Source organism: Mustelus asterias, chromosome 25 (assembly GCF_964213995.1).
Source record: "Mustelus asterias chromosome 25, sMusAst1.hap1.1, whole genome shotgun sequence".
NCBI classification, from domain to species: domain Eukaryota; kingdom Metazoa; phylum Chordata; class Chondrichthyes; order Carcharhiniformes; family Triakidae; genus Mustelus; species Mustelus asterias.
Window position 1 is genome coordinate 57,733,865 of NC_135825.1, and position 26,554 is coordinate 57,760,418.

Sequence of the window (26,554 nt, forward strand, 5' to 3'; positions counted from 1 at the left end):
GGATGGTAGATTTTCTTCTCTAAAGGACATTAGTGAACCAGATGGGTTTTTATAAAAATTGACAATGGTTCCAAGGTCATCATTAGACATTTAATTTCAGAATTTTAAAAATTAAACTCAAATTTCACCATCTGCCTTGGTAGGATTTGAATGCCGGTCCCCAGAGCATTACGCTAGGTTCCTCGATTATGAGTCCAGTTACAATACCACTAGGCTACTGCCTCCCCTAAGGGTGGTGATGAAATGCAGCACGTTATTCCCAGTTTCCTCCCTTCAAAATTCAGATGATTCAGGTTACTTTTTTTCTTTACCCTTTCGTGGGTTGTAAGAGTCAGCATTTGTTGCCCATCCTTAATTGTCCTTGAACTGAGGGTCTTGCTAGGCCATTTGAGAGTTAACCATATTGTCATGGGTATACAGTCACAGGTCAGCCAGACGAGGTATGGGTGACAGACTTTCTTCCCTAAAAGACATGAGTGAACCTGACATGTTTTCACAGCAATTGATGATAGATCCATAGAGACTAATTTTCAATTCCAGATTTTGTGAATTGAATTTAAATTCCACCAGCTGCCCTGGTGGGATTGGAACCCATATCACCAGACCATTAGCCTGGGCCTTAGGATTATGAATCCAATGACATTACCACTATGCCACCATCCCCTCCAGCTGCAGAATTTGTCCCCATTCCACATCTACACATTTGTATTTCAATGTGTTCTTTCAGAAAATATTACTTTTTGAGTTCAAGATCTTAGCAGAAAATATATGCATTAAACTAAAAGGTTCAACATTTTCCCTCAACCATTGACTTTCATAGAATCATAGAATATGTGGTCATTCGGCCAATTGCGTGTGCTGCTTCCTTCCAACAGCAATCCAGATAGCACTGTTTATTTTAAGTTTATTTACTAATGTCACAAGTCGGCTTACATTAACACTGCAATGAAGGTACTGTGAAAATCCCTTAGTCGCCACACTCCAGCGCCTGTTCGGGTACAATAAGGGAGAATTTAGCATGGCCAATGCACCTGACCAGCACGTCTTTCAGACTGTGGGAGGAAACTGGAGCACCCATTACTTAGTTAATGGTAGGGCGCTGGGGAGAGGTACAGAACAAAGTGATCTAGGGGTACATGTTCATAGCTCCTTGAAAGTGGAGTCACAGGTGGACAGAGTGGTGAAGAAGGCATTCGGCATGCTTGGTTTCATTGGTCAGAACATTGAATACAGGAGTTGGGACATCTTGTTGAAGTTGTACAAGACATTGGTAAGGCCACACTTGGAATACTGTGTGCAATTCTGGTCAACCTATTATAGAAAGGATATTATTAAACTAGAAAGAGTGCAGAAAAGATTTACTAGGATGCTACCGGGACTTAATGGATTGAGTTATAAGGAGAGGCTGAATAGACTGGGACTTTTTTCGCTGGAGCGTAGGAGGCTGAGGAGTGACCTTATAGAGGTCTATAAAATAATGAGGGACACAGATCAGCTAGATAGTCAATATCTTTTCCCAAAGGTAGGGGAGTCTAAAACTAGAGGGCATAGGTTTAAGGTGAGAGGGGAGAGATACAAAAGTGTCCAGAGGGGCAATTTCTTCACACAGAGGGGGGTGAGTGTCTGGAACGAGCTGCCAGAGGTAGTAGTAGAGGCGGGTAAAATTTTATCTTTGAAAAAGCATTTAGATAGTTACATGGGTACGATGGGTATAGAGGGATATGGGCCAAATGCGGGCAATTGGGATTAGCTTAGGGGTTTAAAAAAAAGGGCGGCATATCCGAGGTAGGTTCTTTACTCAGAGGGTGGTTGGGGTGTGGAATGGACTGCCTGCTGTGATAGTGGAGTCGGACACTTTAGGAACTTTCAAGCGGTTATTGGATAGGCACATGGAGCACACCAGGATGATAGGGAGTGGGATAGCTTGATCTTGGTTTCGGACAAAGCTCGGCACAACATCGAGGGCTAAAGGGCCTGTACTGTGCTGTACCGTTCTATGGACAAGTTGGGCCGAAGGGCCTGTTTCCATGCTGTAAACCTCTCTGACTCTATGACACCCGAAGGAAATCCATGCATAAACAGGGAGAACGTGCAGACTCTGCATAGACAGTGACCCAAGCTGGGAAGTGAATCCAGGTCCCTGATACTGTGAGGCAGCAGTGCTAACCACTGTGCTACTGTGTCACCCCTTCTAACAGAAATCACTGAGAATGTGGCATCAGGATTCAAAACAGCTCCCACCCAGATGGAGGAACACCACAATGTATGTCAGGAAGAGTAAGGGTCCTAACACTGATCTGGTGTAACATTTGCAATTCTCCAGTCGTCTGGCATCACCTCTTTGTCTAAGGAAAACTGGAAGATTATCACTGAATACACTGAAAAAGAGGGATAAGGCAAGTTCCAGAACTTTGAAGACTCTTGCCTTGAGAGATTCAAAAACAACAAACATGTGTTCATTCCTAACCCCACAAAAAAGATCTACTCGGTTTCATTATTGGAAAATTACTCAGCACTTTACTGAGAACTCTGCTTTGAGAACTCTGCCATTTGGACACAGCTCACAGTGATGTCATTTACCCATGCAAATTAAACAACTTCTTTTTTAAAAAATCGAATGAACCTTTTTATCATGGCACGGTGCTGAACGATAATAAAAACCGCAGCTCACAATGTGTGGCGATGACAGTTAACAGAAACCAAATTAATTTGAAAACATATCGATAAAAAATTTAGAACTAGGCAGCATGGTGGCACAGTGGTTAGCACTGCTGCCTCACAGTGCCAGGGACCCGGGTTCGATTCCTGGCTTGGGACACTGTCTGTGTGGAGCCTGCACGTTCCCCCCGTGTCTGCGTGGGTTTCCTGCCACAGTTCAAGATGTGCAGGTTACATGGATTGGCCATGATAAATTGTCCCTCAGGGGGATTAGTGAGGGTAAATGCTAATGCTTATGGGGATAGGGCCTGGGTGGGATTGTAGTTGGTGCAGACTCGATGGGCTGAATGGCCTCCTTCTGCGCTGTCGGGATTCTATGATAGTTTGGTTTCAACTTTAGTTTTTGGAGAATTGGTAGATTTGGAATCCTCCGGTGTTCCCGACAATTACCCCTCCCCTTCTCCCCACCAGCCTCCCTTCAGAACACCATTTATTTCTGTGCAACTTTGCACACAGCGGGGCTGAATTAGATTCATGGAATGACCCCCTTTTGGTAACTGAAGGGATGAAATCTGCGGAACTTTTTTGACGTGATTGTACAATTTTAAAACACCCACTGAATACACTAAACACAGGAACAGCACAAGTCCCTCCCACATGGACTAGAAACCTCACAAGAGAAGTGGAAACAGATGAAGAGGACTCTCTGCCAAAGTGTGAGAGGCACACACACACACACACACACACACAGAAAAGAGCTCCAAACAATCCACCGGCTGGGAAGGAGGCACCTTCTGATGGTGATATTAATTTGGTGATGGTTGCGCTGAGATGTGGCACTCTACAATAAACCTGCCGGTTCAGAGATAAAGACATGAGATCGCAGAGGACATTTCAAGGGAGAGTTTAGAATTTTGCTTCCACACTCGAACGGGGACAACTTGGCTGCTGGTGACACAGGAATCTTCACAGCGAGGAGTGGGAAGCTGCTGGGAATTTACTGGCTCACAGTTGCGAGCATGAATGGGGTAGGATTCTGGAATGCCCCAAATAAAGATGATGGGGTCGTGGGGAAAGTGCGAGTTGTGGAGGTCGCAATGAACACAGCGTTCTGGCCAACCGGGAAATAAATATTAAAATATCACGCTGCAAGAGTGAATAACCGAGTTTATTTCCCCCCAGAGGAGACACCAGTTTCTGTTTGGGGTGGAGTGGTGGGGTGACCAGTTGGAGAGCAGGAAGGGGTAAAGTCTCTGGCAGTATGTCAGACTCGGCTGCCTCCTGGGATGTGCTGGATGTGGTCTACATTGCTGTGGAGGTGCTGATCGCAGTGGCCTCGGTGCTGGGCAATGTGCTGGTGTGCTGGGCAGTCAGGATAAACCGAGCCCTCAGGGACACTACCTTCTGCTTCATCGTGTCCCTGGCCCTGGCTGACATCGGCGTGGGGGCTTTGGCCATCCCCGTGGCCATCACCATCAGCCTGGGTTTGAGGACCCATTTCTACAGCTGCCTCTTTATAACCTGCATCCTAATAACATTGACGCAAAGCTCCATCCTCTCCCTCTTGGCTATTGCTGTGGATCGTTACCTGCGAGCCAGGATCCCTACCAGGTAAAGATTTCATTCCTCCACCTCCTCTGTCAATCACCCTGTCTTTCTGAAAATGGAACATGTCGGTATATCAAATCATCCAACCAGGTTCTAACTGGAACACATACTGTATTTATTCTTTCACTGGATGTGAGTCATAAGAACATAAGAACTAGGAGCAGGAGTGGGCCATCTGTCCCCTCGAGCCTGCTCCGCCATTCAATAAGATCATGGCTGATCTTTTTGTGGACTCAGCTCCACTTACCCGCCCGCTCACCATAACCCTTAATTCCTTTACTGTTCAAAAATTTATCTATCCTTGCCTTAAAAACATTCAATGAGGTAGCCTCAACTGCTTCACTGGGCAGGGAATTCCACAGATTCACAACCCTTTGTGTGAAGAAGTTCCTCCTCAACTCAGTCCTAAATCTGCTTCCCCTTATTTTGAGGCTATGCCCCCTAGTTCTAGTTTCACCCACCAGTGGAAACAACTTTCCTGTTTCTATCTTATCTATTTCCTTCATAATCTTATATGTTTCTATAAGATTTCCCCTCATTCTTCTGAATTCCAATGAGTATAGACCCAGTCTACTCAGTCCCTCCTCATAAGCCAACCCTCTCAACTCCGGAATCAACCTAGTGAATCTCCTCTGCACCCCCTCCAGTGCCAGTATATCCTTTCTCAAGTAAGGAGACCAAAACTGTACACAGTACTCCAGGTGTGGCCTCACCAGCACCTTATACAGCTGCAACATAACCTCGCTGTTTTTAAACTCCATCCCTCTAGCGATGAAGGACAAAATTCCATTTGCTTTCTTAATTACCTGCTGCACCTGCAAACCAACTCCTTGAGATTCCTGCACAAGGACACCCAGGTCCCTCTGCATAACAGCGTGCTGCAATTTTTTACCATTTAAATAATAGGCCATTTTGCTGTTATTCCTACCAAAATGGATGACCTCACATTTACCAACATTGTACTCCATCTGCCAGACCCTCGCCCACTCACTTAGATTATCTATATCCCTTTGCAGACTTTCAGCGTCCTCTGCAAACTTTGCTCTTCCACCCATCTTAGTGTCATCTACGAATTTTGACAAGTATTCCGCTTTGGATGTGGTTGAGAGGGATGACATACCAGTGGTGAGCCGCAGTGGGCAGATCTCCAGCACTGAGTCCCACCCTGTGGCTCGGGAGGGTAAGGGGCAGAGCGGGAGGGCAATAGTTATTGGGGACCCGATAGTTAGAGGGATAGATAGGAGGTTCTGTGGCAGCAAAAGAGACTCACGGATGGTATGTTGCCTACTGGATGCCAGGGGGTCCGTGACGTCTCGGACCGTGTTTTCCGGATTCTTAAGGGGGAGGGGGAACAGTCACAAGTCGTGGTACACATTGGTACCAACGACATAGGTAAGAGAAGGGACGGGGATTTAAAACAGGAATTTAGGGAGCTGGGCAGGAAGCTGAGAGCCAAGACAAAACATGTGGTCATCTCTGGTACGTTGCCGGTGCCACGCGATAGCGAGTTGAGGAACAGGGAGAGAGTGCAGTTAAACATGTGGTTGCAGGGATGGTGTAGGAGGGAGGGTTTCAGCTACGTGGATAATTGGAACCCATTCTGGGGAAGGTGGGACCTGTACAAACAGGACGGGGTGCACCTGAACCAGAGGGGCACCAATATCCTGGGAGGGAAATTTGCTACGGCTCTTCAGGGGGGTTTAAACTAATTTGTCAGGGGGGTGGGAAAAGGAGTTGTAGTCCGGAAGTCAGTGTTGAGGGTAGTGAGGTATTGGGGAAGGTATCAGGGTCAAGGGTGGGTACCAGTAGAAAGGAAGGTGGGTTGAAGCGTGTCTACTTCAATGCAAGGAGCATCCGGAACAAGGTAGATGAACTTGGGGCGTGGATTGGTACTTGGGACTATGATGTTGTGGCCATTACGGAGACATGGGTAGAACAAGGAAAGGAATGGTTGTTGGACGTTCCGGGGTATAGATGTTTCAGTAAGTGTAGGGAAGCTGGTAAAAGAGGTGGAGGAGTAGCATTGTTAATCAAGGATAGTCTAACGGCAGCGGAAAGGCACTTCGAGGGGGATCTGCACACTGAGGTAATATGGGCTGAGGTTAGAAATAGGAAAGGAGCGGTCACGTTGTTAGGAGTTTACTATAGGCCCCCAAATAATAAGAGAGATGTGGAGGAAGAAATTGCTAAGCAGATTATGGATAGGTGTGGGGGTCACAGGGTAGTTGTCATGGGGGACTTTAACTTTCCAAATATTGATTGGAACCTTTGTAGGTCGATTAGTTCGGATGGGGCAGTTTTTGTGCAGTGTGTGCAGGAGGGTTTCCTGACACAATATGTGGATAGGCTGACAAGAGGTGAGGCCACATTGGATTTGGTACTGGGAAATGAACCGGGCCAAGTGTTAGATTTGGTTGTGGGAGAGCACTTTGGAGATAGTGACCACAATTCGGTGTCTTTCATTATTGCAATGGAGAGGGATAGGGCCATATGGCAGGGCAAGGTTTATAATTGGGGGAGAGGTAATTATGATGCGATTAGGCAAGAATTAGGGAGCATAAGATGGGAACAGAAACTGTCAGGGAAAGGCACTCATGAAAAGTGGAACTTTTTCAAGGAACAAGTACTATGTGTCCTTGATAGGTATGTCCCTGTCAGGCAGGGAGGAAATGGCCGAGTGAGGGAACCATGGTTCACAAAAGAGGTGGAATGTCTTGTAAAAAGGAAGAGGGAAGCTTATGTAGGGATGAGGAAACAAGGTTCAGATGGCTGGATTGAGGGTTACAAGTTAGCAAGGAATGAGCTGAAAAAGGGGCTTAGGAGAGCTAGGAGGGAACATGAGAAGTCCTTGGCGGGTCGGATCAAGGAAAACCCCAAGGCTTTTTACTCTTATGTGAGGAATAAAAGAATGACCGGGGTGAGGTTAGGGCCGGTCAAGGACAGTAGTGGGAATTTGTGTATGGAGTCAGTAGAGATAGGAGGTGATGAATGAATATTTTACTTCAGTGTTCACCAAGGAGAGGGGCCATGTTTTTGAGGAAGAGAAGGTGTTACAGGCTAATAGGCTGGAGGAAGTAGTTGTTCGGAGGGAGGATGTACTGGCAGTTTTGAATAAACTGAAGGTCGATGAAATATATCCTCGGATTCTTTGGGAGGCAAAGGATGAGATTGCAGAGCCTTTGGCTTTGATCTTTGGGTCCTCACTGTCCATGGGGATGGTGCCAGAGGACTGGAGAGTGGCGAATGTTGTTCCTCTGTTTAAGAAAGGGAATAGAAATGACCCTGGTAATTATAGGCCAGTTAGTCTTACTTCGGTGGTTGGTAAGTTGATGGAAAAGGTCCTTAGGGATGGGATTTACGACCATTTAGAAAGATGCGGATTAATCCGGGATAGTCAGCACGGATTTGTGAAGGGCAAGTCATGCCTCACAAATTTGATAGAATTTTTTGAGGAGGTAACTAAGTGTGTTGATGAAGGTAGGGAAGTTGATGTCATATACATGGATTTTAGTGAGGCGTTTGATAAGGTCCCCCATGGTCGGCTTATGATGAAAGTAAGGAGGTGTGGGATAGAGGGAAAGTTGGCTGATTGGATAGGTAACTGGCTATCTGATCGAAGACAGAGGGTGGTGGTGGATGGAGAATTTTCGGACTGGAGGCAGGTTGCTAGGGGAGTGCCACAGGGATCAGTGCTTGGTCCTCTGCTATTTGTGATTTTTATTCATGACTTAGAGGAGGGGGCTGAAGGGTGGATCTGTAAATTTGCTGATGACACCAAGATTGGTGGAGTAGTGGATGAGGTGGAGGGCTGTTGTAGACTGCAAAGAGACATAGATGGGATGCAAAGCTGGGCTGAAAAATGGCAGATGGAGTTTAACCCTGATAAATGTGAGGTGATTCATTTTGGTAGGACAAATTTAAACGTGGATTACAGGGTCAAAGGTAGGGTTCTGAAGACTGTGGAGGAACAGAGAGATCTTGGGGTCCATATCCACAGATCTCTGAAGGCTGCCACTCAAGTGGATAGAGCTGTGAAGAAGGCCTATAGTGTGTTAGCTTTTATTAACAGGGGGTTGGAATTTAAGAGCCGTGGGGTTATGCTGCAACTGTACAGGACCTTGGTGAGATCACATTTGGAATATTGTGTGCAGTTCTGGTCACCTCACTATAAGAAGGATGTGGAAGCGCTGGAAAGAGTGCAGAGGAGATTTACCAGGATGCTACCTGGTTTAGAGGGTAGGTCTTATGAGGAAAGGTTGAGGGAGCTAGGGCTTTTCTCTCTGGAGCGGAGGAGGTTGAGGGGAGACTTAATGGAGGTTTATAAAATGATGAAGGGGATAGGTAGAGTGAACGTTCAAAGACTATTTCCTCGGGTGGATGGAGCTATTACAAGGGGGCATAACTATAGGGTTCATGGTGGGAGACATAGGAAGGATGTCCGAGGTAGGTTCTTTACTCAGAGAGTGGTTGGGGTGTGGAATGGACTGCCTGCAGTGATAGTGGAGTCAGACACTTTAGGAACATTTAAGCGGTTATTGGATAGGCACATGGAGCACACCAGGATGATAGGGAGTGGGATAGCTTGATCTTGGTTTCAGATAAAGCTCGGCGCAACATCGTGGGCCGAAGGGCCTGTTCTGTGCTGTACTGTTCTATGTTCTATGTTCACCCCAGAATCCAGCGAATTTTGGTAAATTATCACTTGTGCATTTGCTATTTCCCCCGCCATCTCTTTTAGTACCCTGGGATGCATTCCATCAGCACCAGGAGACTTGTCTACCTTTAGCCCCATTAACTTGCCCAACACGACCTCTTTCGTGATAATGATAGTTTCTAGGTCCTCACTTGACATAGCCTTCCTGTCATCAATTTTTGGCATCTTATTTGTGTCTTCCACTGTGAAGACCGACACAAAATACCTGTTCAATGCCTCAGCCATTTTCTCATTTCCAGTTATTACATCCCCCTTCTCATCCTCTAAAGGACCAATGTTTATTTTAGCCACCTTTTTTGGTTTTATATATTTGTGGAAACTTTTGCTATCTGTTTTTATATTCTGAGCTCTCATAATTCATCTTACTTTTCTTTATAGCTTTTTTTGTGGCTTTCAGTTACCCTTTAAAGATTTCCCAATCCTCTAGTTTCCCACTAATCTTTGCCACTTTGTATGCATTTTCTTTCCTTATTTCCTTAGATATCCATGGCTGATTATCTCTTTTTCTACAGTCCTTCCTTATCACTGGTATATACTTTTGTTGAGCACTGTGAAAGATCGCTTTGAAAGTCCTCCACTGTTCCTCAATTGTCCCACCATAAAGTTTTTGCTCCCAGTCTACCTTAGCCAACTCCTCCCTCATCCCTTTGTAGTCTCCTTTGTTTCAGCACAAGACACTGGTATTGGATTTTACCTTCTCACGCTCCATCTGTATTTTAAATTCAACCATACTGTGATAGCTTCTTCCGAGAGGATCCCCAACTGCAAGATCATTAATTATTCCTGTCTCATTACACAGGGAGAGTTTTTCATCTGGCTGAAGTGTGTAGTCTGACAAGTTGACAATGGACTTCCCTGCAGTGGTACTGTTTTCTACTGTGGTACCGGGGAAGGCTTGGTTGCTGCTGGTGGTGATGCTGAGTTTCTCGAGTTTCCTGTTCTTGGTGTGCATGTAGATGGCGTAGTTCCTTTGTCTCGTCTGCTTGGCAGAGTTTCGCAGCTGGTCTGCGTCCTGAGCGCAAGTTGAGAAGTTCACCCCAGTCCAACGCCGGCATCTCCACATCATCATTACATAGGACCAGATCTAGGGTAACTTGCTCCCTCGGAGGTTCCATTACATACTGTTCAAGAAAGCTATCGCGGATACATTCTATGAACGCCTCCTCGTGGCTGCCTTGACCGACTTGGTTTGACCAATTGATCTATAGATTAAAATCCCCCGTGATAATTGCTGTACTATTTTTACATGCATCAGTTATTTCTCTGTTTATTTCTCACCCCACCGTGATGTCATTATTTGTTGGCCTATAGACTACGCCTATCAGTGACTTTTTCTCCTTACTATTTCTAATTTCCACCCAAATGGATTCAACCTTTTTTTTTCAGAGAACCTATATCATCTCCCACTACCGCTCTGATGCCATTCTTAAATATCAGAACTACACCACCTCCCTTACCTTCCTGTCGGTCCCTCCGAACAGTCTGATACCCCTGGATATTTAACTCCCAGTCGTGACCATCCTGCAACCATGTCTCTGTAATGGCCACCAAACCATACTCATTCGCAATGATTTGTGCTGTCAACTAATTTACCTTGTTTCGAATGCTACGAGCATTCAGATAAAGTGCCCTTATGCTAGTTTTTATACCTTCTTTTTGAATTCTAACACTTCCATTAATAACATCTCCTGAGTTCTCCTTCCTTTTAACTTTTTTCCTGATTTTTGATGTAGTTGGAGCCTTCTCCCCACATTTTGTCCTTGCTCCCTCCTTCTCGGACTCCTTCATGAGTCACTGCAGTCCATGTGGTATAGGAACATCCACAGTGCTATTAGGGGGGGAGTTCCAGGAATTTAATCCAGCAATATAGCCCTGGATCAGGATGGTGTATGAATTGGAGAGGGACTTGCAGGTGGTGGTGTTCCCATGTATCTGTATCCTTCTGCTGAATTGGCTAATTGTGTTGGAGCTGCACACTCCCAGGTAAGTAGAAAGGATTCCATTACACTGTTGACATTGCCTTGTATATTTAGATTTCGAGTCAGTTTCTGATCAATGGCAGCTCTTGATAGTGGGGAATTCAGGGTGGTAACACTATTGAATGTTAAGGGGAGATAGTTAGATTCTCTCTTGTTGGAGATAGTCATTGCCTGGCAGCCAAATGACACAAATATCACCTGCTGCTTATCAACCCAAGTCTAAATGTAGTCCAGGTCTTGCTGCATATGGTCACGGACTGATTCAGCATTTGAGGAGTCATGAATTGTGCTGAACATTGTGCAACCATCAGCAAACATCCCCATTTCTATCCATGTGATAGATAGAGTGGAGGTCATTGATGAAGCAGCTGAAGATGGTTGGGCTGAGGACACTAACCCTGAGGGACTCCAGGTGCGATGTCCTGGAGCTGAGATGACTGACCTCCAACCTCCACAACCATCTTCCTTTGTGCCGGGTATGACTCCAACCAATGGAGAGATTTCCCTCTGATTCCCATTGACTTTAGTTTTGCTGGGGCTCCTTGATGCCACACTCGGTCAAATGCTGCCTTGATGTTGCTCTCACTTTACCTCTTGAGTTCAGCTCTTTTGTCCATGTTTGGACCAATACTATAATGAAGTCAGGAGCTGTGTGGCCCTGTCAGAACATGAACTGAGCATCAGTGAGCAGGTTATTGCTGAGTAAGTGCCACTTGGTAGCACTGTCAAACAAACTGTTCCATCACATTGCTGATGATAAAGAATCAACCGGCAGGACAGTCATTGACCAAGTTGGATTTGTCGTGTTTTTTGTGGACAAGACAAACCTGGGCAATTTTCAACATTGCCAGCAAGAGGCCAGTGTTGTATCTGTACTGGAACAGTTCGGTGTTGTGTCTGTACTGGAACAGTTCAGTGTTGTATCTGTACTGGAACAGTTCAGTGTTGTATCTGTACTGGAACAGTTCAGTGTTATATCAGTACTGGAACAGTTCAGTGTTGTATCTGTACTGGAACAGTTCAGTGTTGTATCTGTACTGGAACAGTTCAGTGTTGTATCTGTACTGGAACAGTTTGGTGTTGTGTCTGTACTGGAACAGTTCAGTGTTGTATCTGTACTGGAACAGTTCAGTGTTATATCAGTACTGGAACAGTTCAGTGTTGTATCTGTACTGGAACAGTTCAGTGTTGTATCTGTACTGGAACAGTTCAGTGTTGTGTCTGTACTGGAACAGTTCAGTGTTGTATCTGTACTGGAACAGTTCAGTGTTGTATCTGTACTGGAACAGTTCAGTGTTGTGTCTGTACTGGAACAGTTCAGTGTTGTATCTGTACTGGAACAGTTCAGTGTTGTATCTGTACTGGAACAGTTCAGTGTTGTATCTGTACTGGAACAGTTCAGTGTTGTATCTGTACTGGAACAGTTCAGTGTTGTATCTGTACTGGAACAGTTCAGTGTTGTATCTGTACTGGAACAGTTCAGTGTTGTATCTGTACTGGAACAGTTCAGTGTTGTATCTGTACTGGAACAGTTCAGTGTTGTATCTGTACTGGAACAGTTCAGTGTTGTATCTGTACTGGAACAGTTCAGTGTTGTGTCTGTACTGGAACAGTTCAGTGTTGTATCTGTACTGGAACAGTTCAGTGTTGTGTCTGTACTGGAACAGTTCGGTGTTGTATCTGTACTGGAACAGTTCGGTGTTGTGCCTGTACTGAAACAGTTCGGTGTTGTATCTGTACTGGAACAGTTCAGTGTTGTATCTGTACTGGAACAGTTCAGTGTTGTATCTGTACTGGAACAGTTCAGAGTTGTGTCTGTACTGGAACAGTTCAGTGTTGTATCTGTACTGGAACAGTTCAGTGTTGTATCTGTACTGGAACAGTTCAGTGTTGTATCTGTACTGGAACAGTTCAGAGTTGTGTCTGTACTGGAACAGTTCAGTGGTGTATCTGTACTGGAACAGTTCAGTGGTGTATCTGTACTGGAACAGTTCAGTGTTGTATCTGTACTGGAACAGTTCAGTGTTTTATCTGTACTGGAACAGTTTAGTGTTGTGTCTGTACTGGAACAGTTCAGTGTTGTGTCTGTACTGTAACAGTTCAGTGTTGTGTCTGTACTGGAACAGTTCAGTGTTGTATCTGTACTGGAACAGTTCAGTGTTGTATCTGTACTGGAACAGTTCAGTGTTGTATCTGTACTGGAACAGTTCAGTGTTGTATCTGTACTGGAACAGTTCAGTGTTTTATCTGTACTGGCACAGTTCAGTGTTGTATCTGTACTGGAACAGTTCAGTGTTGTGTCTGTACTGTAACAGTTCAGTGTTGTGTCTGTACTGGAACAGTTCAGTGTTGTATCTGTACTGGAACAGTTCAGTGTTGTATCTGTACTGGAACAGTTCAGTGTTGTGTCTGTACTGGAACAGTTCAGTGTTGTGTCTGTACTGTAACAGTTCAGTGTTGTGTCTGTACTGGAACAGTTCAGTGGTGTATCTGTACTGGAACAGTTCAGTGTTGTATCTGTACTGGAACAGTTCAGTGTTTTATCTGTACTGGAACAGTTCAGTGTTGTATCTGTACTGGTACAGTTCGGTGTTGTATCTGTACTGAAACAGTTCAGTGTTGTATCTGTACTGGAACAGTTCAGTGTTGTATCTGTACTGGAACAGTTCAGTGTTGTATCTGTACTGGAACAGTTCGGTGTTGTGTCTGTACTGGAACAGTTCAGTGTTGTATCTGTACTGGAACAGTTCAGTGTTGTATCTGTACTGGAACAGTTCAGTGTTTTATCTGTACTGGAACAGTTCAGTGTTGTATCTGTACTGGAACAGTTCAGTGTTTTATCTGTACTGGCACAGTTCAGTGTTGTATCTGTACTGGAACAGTTCAGTGTTGTGTCTGTACTGTAACAGTTCAGTGTTGTGTCTGTACTGGAACAGTTCAGTGTTGTATCTGTACTGGAACAGTTCAGTGTTGTATCTGTACTGGAACAGTTCAGTGTTGTGTCTGTACTGGAACAGTTCAGTGTTGTGTCTGTACTGGAACAGTTCAGTGTTGTGTCTGTACTGGAACAGTTCAGTGTTGTGTCTGTACTGGAACAGTTCAGTGTTGTGTCTGTACTGGAACAGTTCAGTGGTGTATCTGTACTGGAACAGTTCAGTGTTGTATCTGTACTGGAACAGTTCAGTGTTTTATCTGTACTGGAACAGTTCAGTGTTGTATCTGTACTGGTACAGTTCGGTGTTGTATCTGTACTGAAACAGTTCAGTGTTGTATCTGTACTGGAACAGTTCAGTGTTGTATCTGTACTGGAACAGTTCAGTGTTGTATCTGTACTGGAACAGTTCGGTGTTGTGTCTGTACTGGAACAGTTCAGTGTTGTATCTGTACTGGAACAGTTCAGTGTTGTATCTGTACTGGAACAGTTCAGTGTTTTATCTGTACTGGAACAGTTCAGTGTTGTATCTGTACTGGAACAGTTCAGTGTTGTGTCTGTACTGGAACAGTTCAGTGTTGTATCTGTACTGGTACAGTTCGGTGTTGTATCTGTACTGAAACAGTTCAGTGTTGTATCTGTACTGGAACAGTTCGGTGTTGTATCTGTACTGGAACAGTTCGGTGTTGTATCTGTACTGGAACAGTTCGGTGTTGTGTCTGTACTGGAACAGTTCAGTGTTGTATCTGTACTGGAACAGTTCAGTGTTTTATCTGTACTGGAACAGTTCAGTGTTGTGTCTGTACTGGAACAGTTCAGTGTTGTGTCTGTACTGGAACAGTTCAGTGTTGTGTCTGTACTGGAACAGTTCAGTGTTGTATCTGTACTGGTACAGTTCGGTGTTGTATCTGTACTGAAACAGTTCAGTGTTGTATCTGTACTGGAACAGTTCGGTGTTGTATCTGTACTGGAACAGTTCGGTGTTGTATCTGTACTGGAACAGTTCGGTGTTGTATCTGTACTGGAACAGTTCGGTGTTGTGTTGTACTGGAACAGTTCAGTGTTGTGCTGTACTGGAACAGTTCAGTGTTGTATCTGTACTGGAACAGTTCAGTGTTGTATCTGTACTGGAACAGTTCAGTGTTGTATCTGTACTGGAACAGTTCAGTGTTGTATCTGTACTGGCACAGTTCAGTGTTGTGTCTGTACTGGAACATTTCAGTGTTGTATCTGTACTGGTACAGTTCGGTGTTGTATCTGTACTGAAACAGTTCAGTGTTGTATCTGTACTGGAACAGTTCGGTGTTGTATCTGTACTGGAACAGTTCGGTGTTGTATCTGTACTGGAACAGTTCGGTGTTGTGCCTGTACTGGAACAGTTCAGTGTTGTATCTGTACTGGAACAGTTCAGTGTTGTGTCTGTACTGGAACAGTTCAGTGTTGTGTCTGTACTGGAACAGTTCAGTGTTGTGTCTGTACTGGAACAGTTCAGTGTTGTGTCTGTACTGGAACAGTTCAGTGTTGTATCTGTACTGGTACAGTTCGGTGTTGTATCTGTACTGAAACAGTTCAGTGTTGTATCTGTACTGGAACAGTTCGGTGTTGTATCTGTACTGGAACAGTTCGGTGTTGTATCTGTACTGGAACAGTTCGGTGTTGTATCTGTACTGGAACAGTTCGGTGTTGTGCTGTACTGGAACAGTTCAGTGTTGTGTCTGTACTGGAACAGTTCAGTGTTGTATCTGTACTGGAACAGTTCAGTGTTGTATCTGTACTGGAACAGTTCGGTGTTGTGTCTGTACTGGAACAGTTCAGTGTTGTATCTGTACTGGAACAGTTCAGTGTTGTGTCTGTACTGGAACAGTTCAGTGTTGTATCTGTACTGGAACAGTTCAGTGTTGTATCTGTACTGGAACAGTTCAGTGTTGTATCTGTACTGGCACAGTTCAGTGTTGTATCTGTACTGGAACAGTTCAGTGTTGTATCTGTACTGGAACAGTTCAGTGTTGTATCTGTACTGGCACAGTTCAGTGTTGTATCTGTACTGGAACAGTTCAGTGTTGTATCTGTACTGGAACAGTTCAGTGTTGTATCTGTACTGGAACAGTTCAGTGTTGTGTCTGTACTGGAACAGTTCAGTGTTGTATCTGTACTGGAACAGTTCAGTGTTGTATCTGTACTGGAACAGTTCAGTGTTGTATCTGTACTGGAACAGTTCGGTGTTGTGCCTGTACTGGAACAGTTCAGTGTTGTATCTGTACTGGAACAGTTCAGTGTTGTGTCTGTACTGGAACAGTTCAGTGTTGTGTCTGTACTGGAACAGTTCAGTGTTGTGTCTGTACTGGAACAGTTCAGTGTTGTGTCTGTACTGGAACAGTTCAGTGTTGTATCTGTACTGGTACAGTTCGGTGTTGTATCTGTACTGAAACAGTTCAGTGTTGTACCTGTACTGGAACAGTTCGGTGTTGTATCTGTACTGGAACAGTTCGGTGTTGTATCTGTACTGGAACAGTTCGGTGTTGTATCTGTACTGGAACAGTTCGGTGTTGTGCTGTACTGGAACAGTTCAGTGTTGTATCTGTACTGGAACAGTTCAGTGTTGTGCTGTACTGGAACAGTTCAGTGTTGTATCTGTACTGGAACAGTTCAGTGGTGTATCTGTACTGGAACAGTTCGGTGTTGTGTCTGTACTGGAACAGTTCAGTGTTGTATCTGTACTGGAACAGTTCAGTGTTGTGTCTGTACTGGAACAGTTCAGTGTTGTATCTGTACTGGAACAGTTCAGTGTTGTATCTGTACTGGAACAGTTCAGTGTTGTATCTGTACTGGCACAGTTCAGTGTTGTATCTGTACTGGCACAGTTCAGTGTTGTATCTGTACTGGAACAGTTCAGTGTTGTATCTGTACTGGCACAGTTCAGTGTTGTATCTGTACTGGAACAGTTCAGTGTTGTGTCTGTACTGGAACAGTTCAGTGTTGTATCTGTACTGGAACAGTTCAGTGTTGTGTCTGTACTGGAACAGTTCAGTGTTGTATCTGTACTGGAACAGTTCAGTGTTGTATCTGTACTGGAACAGTTCAGTGTTGTATCTGTACTGGAACAGTTCACTGTTGTATCTGTACTGGCACAGTTCAGTGTTGTGTCTGTACTGGAACAGTTCAGTGTTGTGTCTGTACTGGAACAGTTCAGTGTTGTATCTGTACTGGAACAGTTCAGTGTTGTATCTGTACTGGAACAGTTCAGTGTTGTATCTGTACTGGAACAGTTCGGTGTTGTATCTGTACTGGAACAGTTCAGTGTTGTATCTGTACTGGAACAGTTCAGTGTTGTATCTGTACTGGCACAGTTCAGTGTTGTGTCAGTACTGGAACAGTTCAGTGTTGTATCTGTACTGGAACAGTTCAGTGTTGTATCTGTACTGGAACAGTTCAGTGTTGTATCTGTACTGGAACAGTTCAGTGTTGTATCTGTACTGGAACAGTTCGGTGTTGTATCTGTACTGGAACAGTTCAGTGTTGTATCTGTACTGGAACAGTTCAGTGTTGTATCTGTACTGGCACAGTTCAGTGTTGTATCTGTACTGGAACAGTTCAGTGTTGTATCTGTACTGGCACAGTTCAGTGTTGTATCTGTACTGGAACAGTTCAGTGTTGTATCTGTACTGGAACAGTTCAGTGTTGTATCTGTACTGGCACAGTTCAGTGTTGTATCTGTACTGGAACAGTTCAGTGTTGTATCTGTACTGGAACAGTTCAGTGTTGTATCTGTACTGGAACAGTTCAGTGTTGTATCTGTACTGGAACAGTTCAGTGTTGTATCTGTACTGGCACAGTTCAGTGTTGTATCTGTACTGGAACAGTTCAGTGTTGTATCTGTACTGGCACAGTTCAGTGTTGTGTCTGTTCTGGAACAGTTCAGTGTTGTATCTGTACTGGAACAGTTCAGTGTTGTATCTGTACTGGAACAGTTCGGTGTTGTGTCTGTACTGGAACAGTTCAGTGTTGTGTCTGTTCTGGAACAGTTCAGTGTTGTATCTGTACTGGAACAGTTCAGTGTTGTGTCTGTTCTGGAACAGTTCAGTGTTGTATCTGTACTGGAACAGTTCAGTGTTGTATCTGTACTGGAACAGTTCAGTGTTGTGTCTGTACTGGAACAGTTCAGTGGTGTATCTGTACTGGAACAGTTCAGTGTTGTATCTGTACTGGAACAGTTCAGTGTTTTATCTGTACTGGAACAGTTCAGTGTTGTATCTGTACTGGAACAGTTCAGTGTTGTATCTGTTCTGGAACAGTTCGTTGTTGTATCTGTACTGGAACAGTTCAGTGGTGTATCTGTACTGGAACAGTTCAGTGTTGTATCTGTTCTGGAACAGTTCAGTGTTGTATCTGTACTGGAACAGTTCAGTGTTGTATCTGTACTGGAACAGTTCAGTGTTGTATCTGTTCTGGAACAGTTCAGTGTTGTGTCTGTACTGGAACAGTTCAGTGTTGTATCTGTACTGGAACAGTTCAGTGTTGTATCTGTACTGGAACAGTTCAGTGTTGTATCTGTAGTGGAACAGTTCAGTGTTGTATCTGTACTGGAACAGTTCAGTGTTGTATCTGTAGTGGAACAGTTCAGTGTTGTATCTGTACTGGAACAATTCAGTGTTGTATCTGTACTGGAACAGTTCAGTGTTGTATCTGTACTGGAACAGTTCAGTGTTGTATCTGTACTGGAACAGTTCAGTGTTGTATCTGTACTGGCACAGTTCAGTGTTGTATCTGTACTGGCACAGTTCAGTGTTGTATCTGTACTGGAACAGTTCAGTGTTGTATCTGTACTGGCACAGTTCAGTGTTGTATCTGTACTGGCACAGTTCAGTGTTGTGTCTGTACTGGAACAGTTCAGTGTTGTATCTGTACTGGAACAGTTCAGTGTTGTATCTGTACTGGCACAGTTCAGTGTTGTATCTGTACTGGCACAGTTCAGTGTTGTGTCTGTACTGGAACAGTTCAGTGTTGTATCTGTACTGGCACAGTTCAGTGTTGTGTCTGTACTGGAACAGTTCAGTGTTGTATCTGTACTGGAACAGTTCAGTGTTGTATCTGTACTGGAACAGTTCAGTGTTGTGTCTGTACTGGCACAGTTCAGTGTTGTATCTGTACTGGAACAGTTCAGTGGTGTATCTGTACTGGAACAGTTCAGTGTTGTATCTGTACTGGAACAGTTCAGTGTTGTGTCTGTACTGGCACAGTTCAGTGTTGTATCTGTACTGGAACAGTTCAGTGTTGTGTCTGTACTGGCACAGTTCAGTGTTGTATCTGTACTGGCACTGAGCTCCCCCATCATTCAGAATAGAGATATTTGTGGAGCATCCTCCTCCAGTGATTTGTCTAATTGTTCACCACCTAATTGTTCAAGACTGGATGTGGCAGGGTTGCTGGTCTGTTGGTTGTAGGATCATTTAGCTCTGTCTATCACATGCTGCTTCTGCTGTTGGCATATAAGTAGTTCTGTGCTGAAGTTTCACCAGTTGACATCTGATTTTTAGGTATGCCTGGTGCTGCTACTGCCATGCATCCTGCATACCTCATTGAACCAGCGTTGATGTCCTGGCTTGGTGGTAATGGTAGAGTGGGAGATATGCCATGCCCTTAGTTACAGGTTGTGATTGAGTACAATTCTGGTGGCCTGCAGTGTCAAATGGATGCCCAGTTATGAGCTGCTAGATCTGTTCTGTATCTATCCCATTTTACACAGTGATAATGCCACACCAAATGATGGATCTTAAGTGTGAAGACAGGACTTGTCATTGGCAGATGCACTTTTGTTTTACTCTTTCATGGAATATTGGTGTCACTGGCATTTGAACTCAATGACTTGCTACCCATTTCAAAGGAGAGTTCATGAGAGTTCATTTGTCACATGTAGTCCAGACCAGTTAAGGACAGCAGATTTCCTTCTCTAAAGGACATTGGTAAACCAGGTGTGTTTTTGTGCCAAACAGATGGCTTCATGACAGTATTAAATCCAGAACTTTGATTCATCCATTGAATTTACAGTGAAATCTCTTATGCAGCACCCTGCCAAACAGAATTCTCTATTAACTGCGATTCTGTGTGAAGGTCTATTGGGTCTGTTTTTGACTGAATCTGTCTAAGTTGCAGATCATTGTTATCAGTGACCTGTCTTTGCTGCGGTCTCAGTCTCCCACTATTGGCCCTCAACACTCCTCATTCGATGCCTACGTTCCTGCACCTCTTGTGAGATGTCAACACCCATGTGATCACCTGGAGCTTTCTGATTGGATGAAAATACAGGACTTAACTTACATCTTAGTTAACCATCATATTTGATTAATTCCCATTCCTGGAGTATACCAGATAACAGAGATTTTTATGCATTAATTAATTGAATTCACTTCCACCAGCTACTATGGTGAGTTTCAAACACGGGTCCCCAGGTTAGCTCCAGTGACATTACCACCATGCCACCATCTCACTGATGACAGGTAAGTTGGTGAGGATGAGTTCAAATGGCATGAATGGCAGGTCAGATCGTGCCGGGAATGTAAGTTAGAATAATTAATTCAATAACAAATTCAATAACAAACCATGCGCAGAAAGTGAATTAAAGCGAAGGAAAGGAAACTGGGATTAAGATAGACTGATTAAAGAGCTAAAGTTACATTTTTAACTTTTAGATTTTCCAACAATAATTAAAATCTGAAGAAATGCGACTGGAGATGTTGTGACAGCCATGAAGGTCACGAGGAATCATCAGTAGATCTCCCAGTGAGCTTCATGGAGTGCGAGAGGAGGCTCACCCGGTGGGAAGTGGTCAGTGGGGTTTTTAAACCTGTTACTCCACCCCAGTTATTGTTGTGGGTCCCGAGGTGAAGACTAGCTGACTCTAAGCTGCAGCTGTGGCCCTTTCCTTTGCTGCACAATAATGGGTGTTGGTGACGGGAAACTGATGTTTGCCTGAATTACGACACGAGACTTTTAAAACTTTCAGTGTCTGATAGAATTATTTTGTCAAAGATTGTGACTTGTCATGCTGTTCAAAATTTACCAACTCTGGATTGGACCTTTTCTGGTGAGTTTAGCAGATATCTATCACAAAAGTTCAACTTTGTGCATTTCAATACTAATTATCAGGACAATAATCTTTTTATAGCAAAATCTCTGGAAGAGCAAGGCAACCAGGGTAACAACCCCCTGATTTTCACATTTCACACAGTTGCTGCCCAATTTATACTTCTGTCTTCATGTCCTCACTTTTATTTCAACCACAAAATCTGGACCAATATATTTACATAAACACACACAAACACATATCTCAACACATTGAACCTGAGCAGAACCTTTCCAGTGTCTCTAGCCTGCACTATGTAGAAGTGTTATTAGGTTGGTCATGTGTTTTCCTTGTTGGAGGATAATGTGAAGATGGATAGTTACAAATAAACAAAAGGAAACAAATGAATAAATATTGCAATGTGAAATTAAGTTTGGTGACATGCAAACTCATTTGTATTTTTGTGCTGTTATCAAAATGCATTATTTTTATCTGGTTGGATTCAATTTGGCATAATATCCGGTTCGAACAAAATAATATAAAAACATTAAACTGACAATGACTAAGTAGATATATCGGAAAGTATCACAAATTGCTTGAATATAATCAATCACATGAGTATGTTAACAGCCATTGACTCAATCCAATAGCCTCCGCTTCCTCTTGTAAAGGTCCTGGTATAAGCTGGAGCATTATTCCATTGCCACCATCACCTCTCTAGTAGTAATTCTTCTGGTGTGAACTGCATTAGTATCAGCAGAGTACTGAATCCACAGTCAAACCTGATCATGTCTTCACCTAAACCCTGCAATACATAGTTTCCAGTTCACGGTGGTAATTGGATTAGAATGGGAACTCTGGTTGAATTTTGCCTTCAGCAAAGCCTGGAACCCTGAGGCCAATTGCAGTGCCCTTGGCTGAGATCAATTAACTCTACATGAGCAAGGAATTTCCCTGTTACATTTCCTCATCAATGTGGTTGAGTACCATGTTATACATTTATTCACTGGACCATTAACGGAGATAAATTACTTAAGCAAGAGTTAATTGAGCTTTGTATGTGTGAAGCAATTAGAAATTCAGTGCTGTGAATAAAGGCTGGAGGGAAGTATCCTTTAGATGCACTTGGAGTGAGTTGGCAACAAGATGGCAGATATATGCTGAAAATCTCTGACCCCTTGCTGGGATTCTCTGCTGCCGCTGCAGTGAATGGAGTTTTGCCTGAGTGCCAAATTCTTCATTCTTGCTGGCAGTGGGGCAGGTACAGACGAGCTTGGAGAATCCCGCCCATGGAGTATAATGTGGTTAAGTGTGAGAATATTCACCTTGGCAATTAGAATGGAAAAACAAAATAATTTCTAGGAAACTTTCAACTGTTGGTGTTCAGTGTTGATGTTCAGTGTTGATGTTCAGTGTTGATGATCAGTGTTGATGTTCAGTGTTGATGATCAGTGTTGATGTTCAGTGTTGATGTTCAGTGTTGATGTTCAGTGTTTTGTGTACACTTGTACAGGGAACACAAAGTTTAGCAAGCGATTAAAAACCAAAAGGAAAATGTGCTTGTCATATAAAGGCAACCGATCACAGCTCAATGGGTGAGGGAGGTGGTGGCTCAATGGTATTGTCATTAGAATATTAATCCAGAGACCCAGGGTAAAGTTCTAGAGATCTGGGTTCAAATCCCACCATGGAAGGTGGTGAAATTTGAATTCAATAAAAATACTGGAATTAAATGCTTAAAGATGACCATGAAACCATTGTCATAAAAACCCACCTGGTTCACTGATGACCTTTACGGAAGGGCATTCTTACCTATATGGCCTACATGTGACTCCAGACCCACATCGAGTTGACTCTTAAATGCCTTCTGAAATTGTCTACCGAGCAGCTCAGTTCAAAGGCAACTTGGGATGGGTAATAAATATGGGCCCAGCCAGCGATGGCCACATCCTATGAATGAATTTTTACAAAGCTGACTGAGCTGATAAAGAGGACAACAGATGGAATAATTCCAGATGTCTGCTCTCATTGCTGCGTAGAAGTCACAATTGAAGCAGAAAAGAGAGGCCATTGATGGGGCGGCACGGTAGCACAGTGGTTAGCACTGCTGCTTCACAGCTTCAGGGTCCCGGGTTCGATTCCCGGCTTGGGTCACTGTCTGTGTGGAGTTTGCACATTCTCCTCGTGTCTGCATGGGTTTCCTCCGGGTGCTCCGGTTTCCTCCCACAGTCCAAAGATGTGCGGGTTAGGTTGATTGGTCATGCTAAAATTGCCCTTAGTGTCCTGGGATGCATAGGTTAGAGGGATTAGTGGATAAATATGTAGGGATATGGGGGTAGGGCCTGGGTGGGATTGTGGTTGGTGCAGACTCGATGGGCCGAATGGCCTCTTTCTGCGCTGTAGGGTTTCTAAGACTCTAAGAAAGTACATGGCCTAGCTATGAAAATGTAAACCACGCAAGGAAGCTTTTAAAATAAGATTAATGAAGTCTAAGCCATCTCCTGCTTGTCTGATAAAAGCCTCTGTGGCTGACAGCACAAGCAATATTCCTCACCGCAGGAAGGATTTTCCAGCCGCGCTCACCCCAAGGTTGGAAAATCCCGCCCGAGGCCAATGGACCTTTGCATGGTTCATGTCCCGCCCGCTGTGATTCCCGTGACGGGTGGGACGGGAAACTTCTGCCCATCGGACAACAGGAAGAGTTGCAGCACTGAAGGACAAGCGTATGGCCCATTATGCTTTGCAAGCAATAATGTAGCTTATATTGTTAACTCACAGAGCTGGCAAACAGAACTACACTACAAAACCTAGCGAACTTATCTCGTTCATTAAAATTCACTCAACTACATTAAGCGGCTGCAGAATAATCGTCAAGCTGCTTGGTGGTTTGCTGAGAAGCTGTTTGACTGAATGCAGTGTAGAAATAAGAAAAAATCAACCTCCTCCTTTACCCCGCTTTGCCGCTGTCCCCATCCCTGCAATCTGTGTTATCATCATTGTGGCTCTTAGATGGACTTTGTCGTGGTCTTGCCTTATGGACACTGCTGAAGGCAAGGCAATGTTGATAAATTCTACCAGTTATTAAACATTATACTGTGTACAATACAGACTTTGAGGTTTTACATAGAACTCCATCTCTCCATGCTCTGTGGCCATAACATCATACATCACTGATGATGTAGACTAAGGGTGGCATGGTGGCACAGCGGTTAATACTGCTGCCTCACAATGCCAGGGACCCGGGTTCAATTCCCGGCTTGGATTATTGTGCAGAGTCTGCACATTCTCCCCATGTCTACATGGGTTTCCTCCGGGTGCTCTGGCTTCCTCCCACAGTCCAAAAGATGTGCTGGTCAGGTGCACAGGCCATGGTAAATTCTCCCACAGTGTACGTATCCTGACGCCGGAGTGTGGCGACTCGGGGATTTTTACAGTAACTTCATGTCAGCCTACTGTGACACTAATAAATAAACTTAAAACTATTCTCATATTTAACATTAGCCCTTTATACCAGACAATTTCCCCCTCCCACTCACCAAATGCCCATTCCTCTTTGATCTCTTGTGTATTCCTCCTCCTACCTGAATCACTATCTCCACCTGCCTGGTCCCACATCCTAAAATTCTCTCACACTCTCCGTCTACTCCTCTTAAATCTTCCTGAGAATCCATCCCTTTTACAAAGCACTTGGTCACCCGTCCTCATGCATCTGCTTTTGTTCAATGTCCATGAGCATTGCGCCAATGAAGCACTTTGGGATATTCTGTACATTATAAGTGCTAAATAACTGACATTGTTTATAACTCAATGAAAATTCATATTAATCACAGTCTCAGCCTTATTTCTACATTGAAAAATATTGTTTATGTTCTTCAACAGGTATAGGATTATTGTTACACAAAAGAGAGCTTGGATTGCTGTTGGAATCTGCTGGTTTGCATCAATATTGATTGGGCTAACTCCAATGTTTGGCTGGCACAACAGAAGCAATGGCGTGGTGCAAAAGGAGGAAGTGAATTCCAGCTACAAGTACATCAAATGCAATTTTACAAAGGTGATCAGAATGGATTACATGGTGTTCTTTAATTTCTTTGGGTGGGTGCTCTTGCCTTTGGTCATCATGTTTGGCCTGTATATTGAAATATTTTGTATAATTAGGAAGCAACTGAATAAGACTACCAATGCTACGGACTCGAGAAGATATTTCGGGAAAGAGCTCAAACTCGCAAAATCCCTGGCTTTAGTTTTATTCCTGTTTGCTGCCTGCTGGATCCCTTTGCACATTCTAAATGTTATTTGGTATTTTTACCCCCAGTATAATGTCCCAAAACTTGCTTTGTGCATTGGAATATTTATGTCCCATGCAAATTCAGCAGTGAATCCAGTGATATATGCTTTTAAGATAAAGAAATTCAGGAAATCATTCCTTCAGATTTGGAATAAATATGTTTTATGCAAAAAAGACAATCTAAACATGTATAGTTTGGATGGTCATTTCACTGAAAACAATGGCAGCATTTGATTATAATTCTGAGGGCAAAACTTTCAGATTTTTAATATAAAGCAATGGGCAACTATCTCATCAAGGAAAGTTGCAATAGAATTCTATCACATAGCCCTATTCTAATTACACTAGATACTGCACTGCAAAATATAAGGAAAATTAGGACTTTTATATGGTGAATTATAGTAATTTTCTGCATGTGCATATTGAAAAAGGGACTTCATCCACAAAGTACATAGGACAACAATACATCGGAGATATTCTGTTTCGCTGCATCATTGATTACTGGAACATACTCATTTCACATTTATTGACTAGACCATTCATGTTTCCGCTCTTTACAGACTATTCTCTGGAGAATGCGGTCATTAATCTTTCAAATTTATTGAAGCCTTTTAGTGGAAAATGTACAGCTGAAGTTGGACAGTGATGGTTCTTCTAATTGTCTGATGATATAATGGGGGGAGACTTCTCATCCCGCCCATCACTGGAACCACAGCAGATGGGGGTGGGGGGGGCGGTGCGGAGGGGCAGACCATGCAAAGGCCCGTTGACCTCGGGTGGGATTTTCCAGTTTTGGGGCGAGTGCGGCTGGAAAATCCCACCCAGTGGGCAGAATTCTCCAGCCGCGCTGGTCTAAAAGCTGGAAATTCCCACCTGAATGTCAATGGGGTTTCACATTGTCCGCAAACTGCCCGCTAAAATTCCAATGGCGGGCGGAATGGGAGAATTCCGGCCAATATGTTTTGATATGTAGCAAAAACAAAGGCCGGAATTTCTTTGGCCGCTCACAGTGGTGGGATTCTCTGGTCTCACTGGCTTCACAATCCCTGCTGTGGGTTTCCAAGGGATGTGGGGGTGGCTTCAATGGGAACTTCCATTGACAGCAGTGGATCCAGAAGATCTCACTGCCAGCGAATGGTATACTGTCTCTCATCGCCGAGAAAAACACTCGGGGAGGCTAAAGAATCTTGCCCAAAATCATTGGTAATTTCTGCAAGGGAAATTAGATACCATCTAATTGGATTCTTTATTTACTTGCTCTCCATGCCCTTAGCCTCACCTTTCAGCAAGAATTGTGGTCACTGATTGTCTGTAA

At 43.8% G+C, this 26,554-nt stretch overlaps 1 protein-coding gene across 1 annotated transcript; it reads left to right on the forward strand.

The window, feature by feature from the left end:
- Positions 1-3,394: 3,394 nt before the first annotated feature.
- LOC144511682 (adenosine receptor A1-like) lies at positions 3,395-25,879 on the forward strand. Its single transcript, XM_078241917.1, has 2 exons — positions 3,395-4,269; positions 24,831-25,879. Exons 1-2 carry the CDS (start codon positions 3,920-3,922, stop codon positions 25,471-25,473), a joined length of 993 nt encoding a protein of 330 aa, XP_078098043.1. The 5' UTR covers positions 3,395-3,919; the 3' UTR covers positions 25,474-25,879.
- Positions 25,880-26,554: the final 675 nt, after the last annotated feature.

Excerpts from the sequence above, each read along its gene's own strand:
- LOC144511682 (XM_078241917.1), top strand. The coding sequence starts at position 3,920 with ATGTCAGACTCGGCTGCCTCCTGGGATGTGCTGGATGTGGTCTACATT. Across the intron at positions 4,270-24,830 it reads CGAGCCAGGATCCCTACCAG|GTATAGGATTATTGTTACAC; the intron begins GTAAAGATTTCA and ends GTTCTTCAACAG.